The 13,265-nt window shown below is 46.5% G+C and overlaps 1 protein-coding gene across 1 annotated transcript in view; it reads right to left on the bottom strand.

Moving 5' to 3' along the window:
- The window catches only part of ylpm1 (YLP motif containing 1), a 60,771-nt gene that overhangs the window by 41,106 nt on the left and 6,400 nt on the right, over nucleotides 1-13,265 (bottom strand). Inside the window, exons 2-13 of the mRNA XM_083643045.1 lie at nucleotides 8,321-8,521; nucleotides 7,571-7,759; nucleotides 6,510-7,027; nucleotides 3,139-6,375; nucleotides 2,654-2,771; nucleotides 2,372-2,507; nucleotides 2,191-2,280; nucleotides 1,854-2,064; nucleotides 1,069-1,095; nucleotides 783-955; nucleotides 400-554; nucleotides 249-311 (exon numbers count right to left, since the gene is read on the bottom strand). Of these exons, the coding sequence (XP_083499171.1) occupies nucleotides 249-311; nucleotides 400-554; nucleotides 783-955; nucleotides 1,069-1,095; nucleotides 1,854-2,064; nucleotides 2,191-2,280; nucleotides 2,372-2,507; nucleotides 2,654-2,771; nucleotides 3,139-6,375; nucleotides 6,510-7,027; nucleotides 7,571-7,759; nucleotides 8,321-8,521 (5,118 nt within the window). The remainder of the gene's footprint in view (nucleotides 1-248; nucleotides 312-399; nucleotides 555-782; nucleotides 956-1,068; nucleotides 1,096-1,853; nucleotides 2,065-2,190; nucleotides 2,281-2,371; nucleotides 2,508-2,653; nucleotides 2,772-3,138; nucleotides 6,376-6,509; nucleotides 7,028-7,570; nucleotides 7,760-8,320; nucleotides 8,522-13,265) is intronic.

Raw genomic sequence — 13,265 nt, 5'->3', positions numbered from 1 at the left:
AGAGAAGGCAAGATATTTGTGATCTTGTCCCGAGAACATAATAATAATAATAATAATAATAATAATAATAATAATAATAATAATCGTTTTGTCTTGGAAAAGCACAAAAAATGTATTAGTATTGTTCCGACAAGTTTTCCAAAAGTAATTTCTTATCACAAACAAAAAGTATTCATTCAAGAAAGCGATCCTGCCATTAGAAAATGTTAAAATTACATTATATACTTTGCTGTCCTGATTCCACTCACCCGTATAAGCTTTGCAACATGGCTTTTTCCACTTCCTGAAAGCCCTCTCATTATGATGACAATCTGGAAAAACATGTTATTTGTATTATACAATAATACAAAATATATATATACTGTAGCACTCAGAAACATGGCAGCAGTAACTGCATACTCTTTCCGGCCGAGATAATCTGCCTGGTGGTTTGAGGAGATCGTCGACATTCTTGATTTCTGGTTTCTTCTCGACTCGTGGGGCAGGCTGAGGTGGAGGTGGTAGAGGAGGTCCAGAGCCAGACCCTCGCTCCTCTGGATAACTCCTTCTGTCCACTGCAGGGCATGATATTATATTATTATGCAATTCAAGTATTTCTCAAATTGTCACATAACTTTTTCATTATAGATTCTAGCAACATATGCCAGCAAAATGTGTTTTAGCAATTGAGAAATAAACTGAACTAAACCTGACACTAGTGTGAAACCAGTATCAATCAAATCCTATCACCATAGACCGGGTCTGTGAACAACATTGAATATTGGATGGGGGATTTCACGTACTGTAAGGTGAGGAGCCATGGCTATACCGCTCTGGCGCACCGCGTTCGTGTCCGCTGCGCTCGTAAGGAGGTCGTCTATCTATGTCTCGATCTCGACTGCCACTTCCCTCCCTCTCCTGCAGGTCCCGCTCTCTTTCCCTGTAGCCTGGGCGTGGTGGGGGTCCCAGTGGAGGTCTGTACAGAAGAAGATGGGACGATCAGGTTTCAGGTTCCCAACAGAATTTCCAATTTCAAACTGGCACACACTGATGACTAATCACAATGTATGGTACAATGTGATAGAATACCTTTCTTCAACAACCATGGGCTGTGTGCTTGAAGCAAAAACAGACAAAAAGAAAAGAATATTACATATGTACGGAAGCAGCAGTACATCCCGACAGTTTGGATACAGGTAGTCTCGCTAGCCAGCCTCTCTTCCCTTCCGCCAGAGAGTCTGGCGCCGTGGAAACAGGCAACTGGGATCAGCCCTCCCCTGCTCTAAAGATGCTCTCCCATTCGATCGGCTGTTTCGGTGGCAGCAGGATATCCGCTCCCCCGCTTGCAAGCTCTGTCACGCTCTGTCATTGGCTCCGACCATATGTCAATCAGAGCGGCTTCCGCTCCCACGTGCGTCGCTGTAATGCTCCCGCCGAATGCTAACTAGCTAGCGTAGAAAGCTAACGGCAGAAACCTACAGGCTAACTCGTTGCTACACGCTGCCAGAATGGCAAGTTTTGAAGAAAATTTGGATTGTGCAATAATGCTCGGCACTTTCGGTGGATGGTTGTAAAGATATCCAGAGAATATGTTTAGAACATTTGCTGTCTAACAGTGACTTTATGCCTGTGAGCTCTCCTCCTCCCGTGTAAATGTTCCGCCGACACAAGTTCCACCCCAAAACTATTTTCCAAGGGCACTAACGCTAAGCACCGCCCAAGACGAGGATGATTGGTTAACCCAAACAGAGCATTTTTTTCGCAATCCCACAATGGAAATCTGCGGCGCCAGACTCTCTGACGGAAGGGAAGAGAGGCTGGCTAGCGAGACTAGGATACAGGGGATGTCGAAACCCTGAGTGGACATGTACTACCTGTCGTCTCGAGGGGGGTAGCGCTCTCTCTCAAATCTCTCTCTTTCATAATCCAATGGAGGATTGTCTCGGTACAGCTCCCTCTCTCTGCTGTCTCTATAGGCCTCCCTCTCTCTGCTGTACTCCCGGCGGTCCATGTAAGGGTCTGGTCCGATTGGTCGTCTTTCATAGTACGACTCTCTGCCATAAGGCTCTCTGGGGCCAAGAGGTTCTAGAAGGAAGATAAAATAGTTCAACAATAAGCATGGATAAAAAAAAACCTACAAACCTGGTTACAATAAATGCAAGCTTAATTTGATTGGCCCAAGATGTGCTTTATGGTGTTGATAAAACTCACCTTTTTCATAACCCCTCTCTGATGACAATGGGTCAGGCCTCAACAAAACCCTCTCACCATAGGAGATGCGCTCAACGGTGGCACCAGGTTCTAAATATCGAGAGAGATCATTTTTACCAACAATGTCCTGAAACTTCACATTTCTGTGAATGTCTTAAAAACTATTATTTGCTGTTACTACCATGCCCGTGGCCATAATCCACAGTCTTTGGCATGACTGGAGCAGCAGGGAGAGATGTCTGGTAACTTGTGGTGACAGGCTTGGTATCCCAAGACGCAGCTGGGTCAGTCGGAGTCTGTCCAGCTGCTGCCATGCACTAAGGATGAAAAAAAAATGCAATTTGATATGGATCTAAGAGTAAAATACATTATGTATATGCAAAAATAAAAAATATATATGAATATATAAATTATATAAATATAAATTATGTAAAATAAATAAATACTAATAGTTATCATTTACCTTTAGAGCATTCCTCACTTCTAGAGGGATCTCCAAACCCAGAAGACCAGCAGGAAGCTCAGGTATGGCTTCAGGTGTAGCAGGCTCGGTTCCAGGCGTCTTCACCTCCTGTCGTTCTCTGTAGAACAAAGGAATGTTAGTTAAATGCTCATGAAAGTTCCCCCAAAACCATCTTTGATGGTAAAATAAGTAAGGCAGATGTCACATGTATGCACAGGGTTCACCTGAGCCTTTCAAAGATTATGAAAGAGTAGGAATATAATTTACAATTAAAGACTTATTTTCTGATCAACATTTTTAGTCCGTTTCTTATTTCGGTGTCGGACTTTCAAATATTGCCCGTTTAAAATATGGAATTTGTCATTTAAAAGCACCAAACATCTGGTCAAAAATAAGCTAAAGCCTAAATATAACAAATGTGATGATACACTTTTTCTTGCCTTTTTATGCGAAAATTCAAATATCAATAATCAAATGTAAATTACCTTATCAATTTAAGCTCTTGAGCCGCTTTCAAGATTATTTCATGCTGATGCTGGGAGAGAGCAAGTACACCTGCTGCACTTGCTGCCGAGTCATGTGTGCTCTCTGGCACATTTGTGATAGGTGCAGCCGGGGGTGGTGCAGGAGGGATATCTTCTCTGTGGTCGTCATAGTGGGGTCTACGATCCTCATAGTCTGGAGGATACCCTCTCTCGGGTGGTGGTGGCGATCTTGTAGGCCTATCCCACTCAGAAGGGGGTGCTGCGTACGGTGGTTCTTCTTTACGATATGGAGGCTCATCGCCGTACTCGCGTATTCTAAGCTCTCCTCTTCCCCTTTCATGCTCTTCGTATGGATATGGGTGCCCTCTTTCCCTTTCCTCTGGCCATTGGTCATCTCTGAAGCGCTCTGGTGGTGGTGGCATGCGTGGAGGGTACTCCCTCTCCGGTGGGGCACGCTCTCTGTCCCATTCAGTGTCATAGAATCGATCCTCATGTTCATACTCCTCAGGGGGATATTCCTGTGGTGGTCTCCAGCCATATCTGTCCTCCTGATGGCCATAATCCTTGACAATACCCTCACCGCCGTATCCCTCTTCATATTCCTCAGGAGGTAGACCTGGACGCCGCATCCCTCTTGCCATGCCTCGACCCATAGGTCGCCTCATCATCCCTCCCCTCTCCATAACCTCATGTGGAGGCAGCGGAGGGCCTCTGCCGTGAGGGGGCTGATGCCATCCTAGTTCTCCCTCCATGCCTTCATCATACAACGGCTCTCCCATTGGATCCATCATATCATGAGAGGGTGGCAGATGCCGCCTCCCTCTTGCCATATCGGGATGCATAGGATGGCCACGAGGGGCATGGCCACGGTGCATAGGATGCATCATTGGATCGATTTCTATGCCATCAGGGTCCATTGAAGGATCTAATGGATCATGATCCATTGCCCCATGTGCTGGGTGAGGGGGCCGTCCTCGACCCGGGTGCATGAAACCGGGATGGCCCAGTGGAGGACGACCCCGACCAGGTGGAAATGGGGGTCTCATACCTCTCATTGGAGGTCTCATTGGAGGTTCTTCCCAATAAGGGTCTCCTTCCTCCAGGTACTCCTCTGTCTCAGGCTCTTCCCAGTGCATATCCATTGGCTCTCCTCTTCCCATAGGTGGTCCTCCTCTTCCCATAGGTGGTCCTCCTCTCCCCAAAGGCGGCCCTCCTCTCCCGAAAGGTGGCCCGCCTCTCCCAAAAGGTGGCCCGCCTCTCCCAAAAGGTGGTCCACCTCTCCCAAAAGGCGGTCCGCCTCTCCCAAAAGGCGGCCCCCCTCTCCTCATAGGGGGTAGTCCTCTACCCATAGGGGGTCCTACCATTGTCTCATCATAATACTCCTCTTCTGGAAAGTAAGATTCCTCTGGCATCCACACTTCTTCTTCGGGAGGCGCCTCTGATTCCTCACCGCCAGGTTCCTCATATGAGGGATCTTGCCATTGGTAGTCTTCCTGCTCTTCCTGCATCCCAATGTCCTCTTCCTGCATCACAATCTCCTCATGTGGTGGCATGTAGTCATAAGACGGTCCATCCACCTCCCCTCCAAGCGGCAAAGTGTTAGGACCCCTGAATTCCCCACGCCCCATTTGCCCAAATCCTCGTCCACGTCCTTGGACAGGTACTGGGGGCTGACCTCGTCCCCGGCCATGTACCATTGCAGGTGGAGGCGTTGGAGGCTCTGGGACAGGTACTGGGGGCTGACCTCGCCCCCTGCCAGGTTCATTCACCTTCTCCCCAAGCGGCACAGCGTTAGCACCCGTGAACCCTCCACGCCCCATTTGCCCAAATCCTCGGCCACGTCCTTGGACAGGTACTGGGGGCTGACCTCGTCCCCGGCCATGCACCATTGCAGGTGGAGGCGTTGGAGGCTCTGGTCTTGATTGTGCTTGCTCAGAAGGTTGGATTCCAAGGGGCTTTGGCCCCAGCTGGGGTTTGTTGTTATTTGGCGCTGGCCCACCTGGTTTGAGGTTATTCTGCACAGCTGCATTTTTTGGAGGCCCAGGCAAGGGAGCTACAGAGGGCTTGGTGCTGACAGGGTTGGGTTTATCACTGGTAGCAGAATCCTTATTGCCATCTGACTTCTCAGGCTTTGTGTCTGTCTGTGATGTCTGGGGAATGGGGTCCTTTTGGACAAAGAAGCCGTCGTTTCCGAGTAGGTTGTCATCTGCCAGGTTTTCTGCATTGATCTTTTTATCAGATTTTGATGAATTTTCTTTTGGAGTCTGCAGTTGCTTTTCTGATTTGACTGCAGCCTTGGAATCAGTATTGGTGGGTTGTTTAGTGGCTGGCTCTGTCTTAGGCGGAGGACCTTGCTGGGGCCCAGGAGGCCGTTCAAAGACAGGTGGAGGCCCAGGGGGGCGTTCAAAGCCAGGTGGAGGCCCAGGGGGGCGTTCAAAGCCAGGCGGAGGCCCAGGGGGGCGTTCAAAGCCAGGCGGAGGCCCAGGGGGGCGTTCAAAGCGAGGTGAAGGGCCAGGGGGCCGTTCAAAGCGAGGTGAAGGCCCAGAAGGCCGTTCAAAGCGAGGTGAAGGGCCAGTTTGCCTTGGGGGCGGTTCAAATCTAGGCTGCTGCCCAAACCGAGGTTGGCCTCCTCTTGGGGACTGATCAAATTGTGGACGGTCAAATCGGGGTGGACCATCAAAGCGCTGCTGTGGTTGGTTAAATCTGGGGGGACCATCAAAGCGCTGCTGCGATTGGTCAAATTTGGGGGGACCATCAAAGCGCTGCTGCGATTGGTCAAATTTGGGGGGACCATCAAAGCGCTGCTGCGATTGGTCAAGTTCTGGGGGACCATCAAAGCGCTGCTGTGGTTGGTCAAATTCTGGGGGACCGTCAAAGCGCTGCTGCGATTGGTCAAATCTGGGGGGACCATCAAATCGCTGCTGCGATTGGTCAAATTCAGGGGGACCGTCAAATCGCTTCTGTGATTGGTCAAATCTGGGGGGACCATCAAATCGCTGCGGCGGTTGGTCAAATCTGGAGGGCCTATCAGAGCGCTGCTGCGATTGGTCAAATCTGGAGGGACCATCAGAGCGCTGCTGCGATTGGTCAAATCTGGAGGGACCATCAGAGCGCTGCTGCGATTGGTCAAATCTGGAGGGGCCATCAAAGCGCTGCTGCGATTGATCAAATCTGGGTGGACCATCAAACCGCTGTGGCTGTTCAGATCTTGGGGTGTTTCCTCTGGGACCATCAAGGCTGTAGGACAATTAAATGCAAAAAGACATTGTTATTCAGATACAAACTTTGTTTTAAGGATGCTTAATGATAAAGTAACATCTACTTTTCCATTCAACATTACTCCAAATTGAAAGGTTGCAGGGACGGCTCACCTTGGACCTGTAGTGCCGGTGAAGTGAGGTGGTTGACCAGGTGTGGGTGGTCTGGGTGTGGGTGGTCTGACTCCACTACCAGCAGGGCCCCCTCCTGCCACAGCGGGTGATTCTGATTGTGGCCCAAATCCAGTGGGTCGCGGACCTTGGGGCCTAGGTCCAACAGCAGCAGGAGAATGCTGCGTAGCTGGGCTCACCATGCCTGGCTGCTGCACTTGCATGTCTTGTCCAGAGTACTGCCCATACGGTCCCGTTACCCCACTACTGTACTGGCTCGAGGGGTATGGCACCATGGCTTTGAGAGTGGCCACCCGCTCTTCCAGGTGTGCATAGGTGGCGTTCATCTGCTCTTTCCACTGCTTCCACTGGAGTTCATAGTCCTGGAGTTGGTCTTTGTGGGGGTATGTCCGGAACTGTTCGTACCAGAGGCTGAAGGTGTGTTCCCAGTCTTTGAACAATGGGGTGAACTGCTGCTTTTGCGTGTCGTAGTGCCTGAGCTGCATTTCGGCAGACATTGACTGCAAAAAAAAACATTGAGGAGAAGATGTTGTTATTCATTAAAGTATAATTATAATAATTGTACATGCATAACAAAGAGCTCAGAGTAATCCAAGATGCTGCCATGGTAGTGGATGCCAGTTACAGCAGCTTCTGCATTCGTTGCCTCTATACTTCTATTTTTTCCTACTTTTCTCAGCACCGAAAGTATGAATAAACCGAAAGTATGAATAAATTGCTTCATTTTCTCTTTTTACAAAGGTCATGTATGTAGTAAAGTGTTACACAAGGGAGAATATGAAGTGAACTTGTAATATGATGCTCTTTGTAGGCCCATAAGAAGTACATTGCTGTACTTTGTGTAAATTTGCTTTAATTCTTCACCTAGTTTTTTTTTTTTTTATCCTATGATGTTTGGAATTCAAACTTATTTGCACATTGTTATTGATACATTTCTACTCAATATGTTGGGTGCATGTTAGTTCAGCTAAATCTAATCCAATTCATTGTGATAGCTACTATCTGCGCAGTCATAATTATCAATGAGAACACCATCAAGCTACCTGTAGGTCCGTTGGCGGCTGAATCAACTGTTGGTACTGTTCCAGGATCTGCTGTAGCTTCTCATGCTGTTGCATGAGAGCCTGGTATTGTACGCCTGCCCTCTGCTGCTGCACCTGCTGCCACTGTGCTGCTGCAACCTGCAGCTGCTGCAGGCGCGCCACCTCCTCCGGGTCCTGAGGCACCACTGGCTGCAAAAACAAAAAAAACAGTCTGTGATGAAGAGGTGACACAAGCTGACAAAACACTTCACTAGTCTCACATGGTATTGTACACTATTTACTTATTTCCAAAACATGATCCAATATTTAGAGAGCAGGGCAGCCGATGGCCGATATATAATGCCGATATCCTGTTGTTTTTTTGCATCTGATAAAATAAACAACAAAGAAACAAATGAGACGCAAAAATGCTGAACTTAAATTAACATTTATTTAACACTAATGTTATTGTCTGCATTATCTCGGTTTGCTTAAGTATAGATCTGCACCCTGTCTGCAGTGCAGTGTAAATACTTGCAGAAATAAAATATATATTTTTTGTTATTATAGTGCACGCAGTAGCAGCATCTGTTTTTAGTCCCAGTGCCACCAGTTAAGTGCAGACATACAGATTTTTTTTTAATCGGCCAGGCATTGGCCGATGCCAAGATCTCAAAAATGTCAATAATCGGCCCGATTAATCAGTCTACCTCTAACACACACACAAACAATATGCACACGCACATATGTTTGTCTATAGTGCATACATACCTCCTCAGGTGGTGGAGGTGGCGCTGGTGGCTGCTCTTTCGGTGGGGGTGGTGGCGGTGCATTGCTTTGTGGCTCTGATGGGATAGGAGGTGGTGGCGCAGCGGCAGGACCATTCCCCTCTTTCTGACTCTGCCTGGCCTTCTCTTCTTTCAATTTCTTTAGATTCTGAAGGTGTTGTTTGTACCAGTATTGTTGTTGCTCCTGAGTGAAATAAAGACAGTAAAACAAATACAGATGGGGAACCTTTTTCCTTTCCCGTGAAGACAAAACCCTAGGGCTGGCACGGATCAGAAAACCCACGGATCGGATCGCGTGACGGATTTTGAGCCACGGATCACAGATTTTTCGGATCAGCAAAAAATATATATATATATCAGATTTTTTCTCTCAAAATTAGATTTTCAATTTGATTTTTTTAATACTATTATAATTCTCTAACCATTTGTTGCCCTGCACAGCTCAAAAAATATTTTTTTCTCACAAGTGACAATGTATGCTTTTACTCTGAAGGCAGAACAACCCAACTTCCTGTTTTAGGTGGCACTGCTATGCCTAACTTCGTGGCTGTTGCTTGCTAACAACCTGCAGTCACTTGACACGGGTACAGACCAGACCAGGTGAGTCTGGAAATATAACGTTGATGCTACGTTAAGCTACTCAGTGGCCCCACGTGTTTTTTGTTGTTATGTGTCCTAAGGCAACATTTCACCGTCCGGTGATAATGTGTTTGTGAAACGTGTGCGTGTGTGTGTGTGTGTTGTGGCTCTCGTTATCTTGTGCAGCCCGCAACACGCTGTGCTTTTTCAGAGGTGTTGAAATAAGTTTATGTGACGCTGTCTTTAGTAGCCACTAGCCACAGCCTTCAGAGAGACTTACAGCGGGACAAGGAAGCTCACTTGTGCTTGCCATGATTATGCCTGTCTGTCTGGCTGCGCTGCAGCCGTTCTCATACACTAACCTTAAATGAAACGAAAGGGGGGGGATCCGCAGACCATTGACGTTCGGAACCGCGTTCCGAACCGTGGGGGCTGATCCGTACGGGTCACGGATTATCCGTGATCCGTGTCAGCCCTACAGAACACTGACAGTGAATGAGTGCTGACTGTGAATGACTGAATTAAAAATACAAAAAGGGATACGCCACTTTTTGGGGAGTTTAGCTCATTTTCCATATCCCCCCCACATAACCAAGGTACACCATGCCTTTACCGTCACTGTCCGAGCAGTATACAGTGACCTACAGTTGTGAAGTTATTAAGTATCGCCATCTAATGGATGCCAATGGTACACCGGTTCAAAATAACCAAAAACACATATCTAATAGTGCCAAAATACATGTTGTGCTTCGGGTACTCACCACGTGAGTAAATATTAATCCAAACGCAGAGAAATTGGTTTGTAAACATGGCCGCCAGGCATACGCGACATACAGCGGATGCGATGCGCTGTGTACAGCAGAAGCGCTCTTTTGAGGGGGTACGGTGGTGCAGTGGTAAGCGCTGTCGCCTCACAGCTCGAAGGTCCTGGGTTCGATTCCCACCTGGGACGCTGTGAACGCTGAAGGAATGCGTGCCCGTCCGCATGTCCTCGAGTGCCCACCGCCCGGGTGGGGTCGTCAAAAAGGGCCTTTCTGTGTGGAGTTTGCATGTTCTCCCTGTGCCTCCCGGGGGTTTCCTTCATATAGGAACCACTTCACCAAAACATGCAATATCCTGGTTGCTAATGTGGTTCCTCCTCTGGTCGTTAAGGGCGCCTGTTCGGAGGGAGGGGAACCGGTTGGAATAGCGTGAACCTCCCACGTGCTATGTCCTACCGGTGAAGCTTCCTCTGTCAGGTGAAAAGAAGCGGCTGGCTAATTGCCCATGTCTCGGAGGAAGCATGGAGCCAGTTTCGGCTCTCCCCAGATCGGCAGAGCGTTGAGTAGCAACCAGGATAAATAAATTAAATTAGCACTAATGGGGGATAAAAATGGGGAAAAATATATATATTAAAAAAAAAGAAGAAGCGCTCTTTACAGGCAAACAAGGAAGTAACTCGGTGTGGGGATTTACTCCGAAAATGGTGTGGGGATTTACTCCAAAAATTATGTTTCATGTAACTATGGATTAATATTTCATCTTGTGGCGAGTACCCAAAGCACAACATGTATTTTGGCGCTATTAGATATGTGTTTTTGGTTATTTTGAACGGGTGTACCATTGGCATTCATTATACGGCGATACTTACTAACTTCACGCCTGTAGGTCACTACAGGTCACTGCTCGCACAGTGACGGTAAAGGCATGGTGTACCTTGGTTATGTGGGGCGGTTATGGCAAATGAGCTAAACTCCCGAAAAAGTGACATATCCCTTTAAAGATGAGTTAAGCAGTTCTGGTTCACTGTGGATTTACCGTAGTGAAAATCCCTTGACCAGGTTTTTTGTTGAAAAGTCCAAACTTGTCTGTTTCCTTGCTGTGGTAAAAACAGGAACGCTAGCGTCGGTGGATGTCAGTTTGTTCGCAGTGGAAACTGTACAAGCTCCCGTGCATTTTCCCCGTTCACATGGCTATGGAGCGCAGCCATATTGGAAATGTCAATTGTTTTACAGCACGGGTTGCATTTTAGCGTGTCTGTGTCTTTCACGAGCCATAATTGGTAGTTAATTTTGAAAAGCAACATATTGTTGAAGCTGCACTTCCCTGGCATGTTGCCGGCGGCATAGTACATTTGCTACCTCAGCTGCAGCCAGCAGGCAAATGTAGGCTAGTGGGCGTGCCTGTAAATTGACTGAGCCAGAATGAATTCACTTCTCACAAACGGTTATGTCCCAGTTTATGTTATACTATTTTTATGCCTGGATTAATTAGTAATTATATTGTGCAAGTTTAGATATATTTCCATGACTTTTCCAAAACTATTTTTTCCCATAACCTTTACAGGGCTCGGAAATTGTCTTTTAAATTTTCATTACTTTTGCAGGTTTTTCATGACCATACTCTGAAATTAGGAGTGCTTTTAAAAGTCAAAAATTTAGTTAAAATGTAATCTCTCAATCTTTTCAATCTAGTAATTAATAAAATACTAAGTAAAATATCTGTTCTGTTTGGATGTACATAGTTGCATTTGGATTGCTAACACCCCCTTTTCAACCAAGTGGTATAGCCCAACCAGCAGTACGTAACACAGATGATGGGACGATGCGATCGGGAATGGAGTGACAGCAGCATGTTTCAGGGTTCTTGCAGCATTTCCAAAGTCAGTGTAATGCTTTTTTAAGACCTTTTAAGACCTCAACAAACATTTAAGACTCAAAAACAATTTATTTGATAGGAAATAGGGCTGGGCGGGCGATATGGACAAAGAATATAATATATCTGGGTATTTTTAGGCTGGCATATCTGTTAAGCTGTGAGAGAGTTTACGTGCAGACTGCTGCAGAAGGTTGCCGTAAGATGAGAATCTATGAACGACTGCGGAAAACTGGCAGCAATCCATTTATAGTTCACAAGAACATGACATCACTCTACAAAATAGAATCACCTCTCCTGAAGTCTGGTGATTCTACGGTTCTAAATAACTATAGGCCAATCTCCAACCTCTGTGCATTAGCCAAGATCTTGGAAACTTTAGTGTCTAATCAACTCAAGTCCTTCCTCGACTCCAGTAACACTCTCAGCAGTTTGCAGTCTGGCTTCAGATCAGGCCACAGCACTGTGACAGCTAGCCTGAAAGTCTTGGATGACCTGAAAGTAGCCACCGATAAAAAATCCTTCTGTATAGCTTTATTCATTGATCTCACCCCATTGATGGTTCGATACAGTGGACCATCAGATTTTAATTAACATCTTATTAAAAATCAGTGTTGGTCAAAAGGTAGCCGACTGGTTTTTAGATTATCTTTCAGATCGCACTCAGTGTGTGAGACTCGGCTCTGTCATCTCCGACTCCGTAGTCTTGGATAAAGGGGTCCCACAAGGCTCGGTCCTGGGGCCCCTCCTCTTTTTAATTTATGCTAATGGAATTTGTGACGGCCTAAAGCATTCTAAATATCATATGTATGCTGACGATACGGTTTTATATGCCTCCGCTCCTTCTCTAGAGACTGCAGTTAATTACCTCCAAGCCGATTTCTCCATCCTCCAGCATGCCTTAATTGACTCTAAACTTCTCCTAAATGCGAGCAAAACCAAAGCCATGCTGTTCGCACATGGTAACACTGTGCCCTCCTCGCCTCCTCTATGTACACTTGATGGTGCACCCATTGAGTTCATTGAGTCTTATAAATACTTGGGTTTCTGGTTTGATAATCACCTTAATTTTAAATTGCATATTTCCACTTTGTCTAAGAAGCTTAAATTTACTCTCAGTTTCTTGTACAGACTTAAAGCCTGTTTCTCCTTGTCTGCCCGTAAACGCCTGGTGGAAAGCCTTTTTATGTCTCAGCTAGACTATGGTGATGTTGTTTACAGTCTTTCTAGCCCTACTTCCTTGTCTAAACTGGACCCCCTTTACCATGCCGCTCTGAGATATATTACAAACTCAGGTTACAGGACTCATCATTGCACCTTGTATGACCTGGTTGGATGGTCCTCCCTTGCCCTGCGCAGAATGCGACATTGGTACATGTTCATATACAAGGCCATCCTGGGCAAACTACCCTCATATATCTGCTCTACGTTTGTAGCGATAAACAACTCCCATAATTTAAGATCAAATAGCTGGTTGAAATTCAAAGTGCCAATGATGCGAACAGAATCTGGAAAAAAGAGTCTCTCTTACTTTGGTCCCTGGTCGTGGAACGACCTGCAGTCCCGTTTAAAACTGGTCTCTTCCATTCCTCTGTCCAGTTTTAAACATGCTTTATCTGAAGTTCTTACTGCAAGCTGCTCCTGCAGTAATGTCTAGTTTATTTTGCCCTTTTTGACCTGTTATTCTTGTTTTTAGGCCATATGTTTTTACGTTC

The sequence above is a fragment of the Poromitra crassiceps genome, assembly GCF_964638095.1.
Source record: "Poromitra crassiceps genome assembly, chromosome: 9".
NCBI lineage: Eukaryota > Metazoa > Chordata > Actinopteri > Beryciformes > Melamphaidae > Poromitra > Poromitra crassiceps.
The sequence above is the reverse complement of the archived record's forward strand: the minus strand, read 5'-3'. Positions and strand labels throughout refer to the sequence as shown.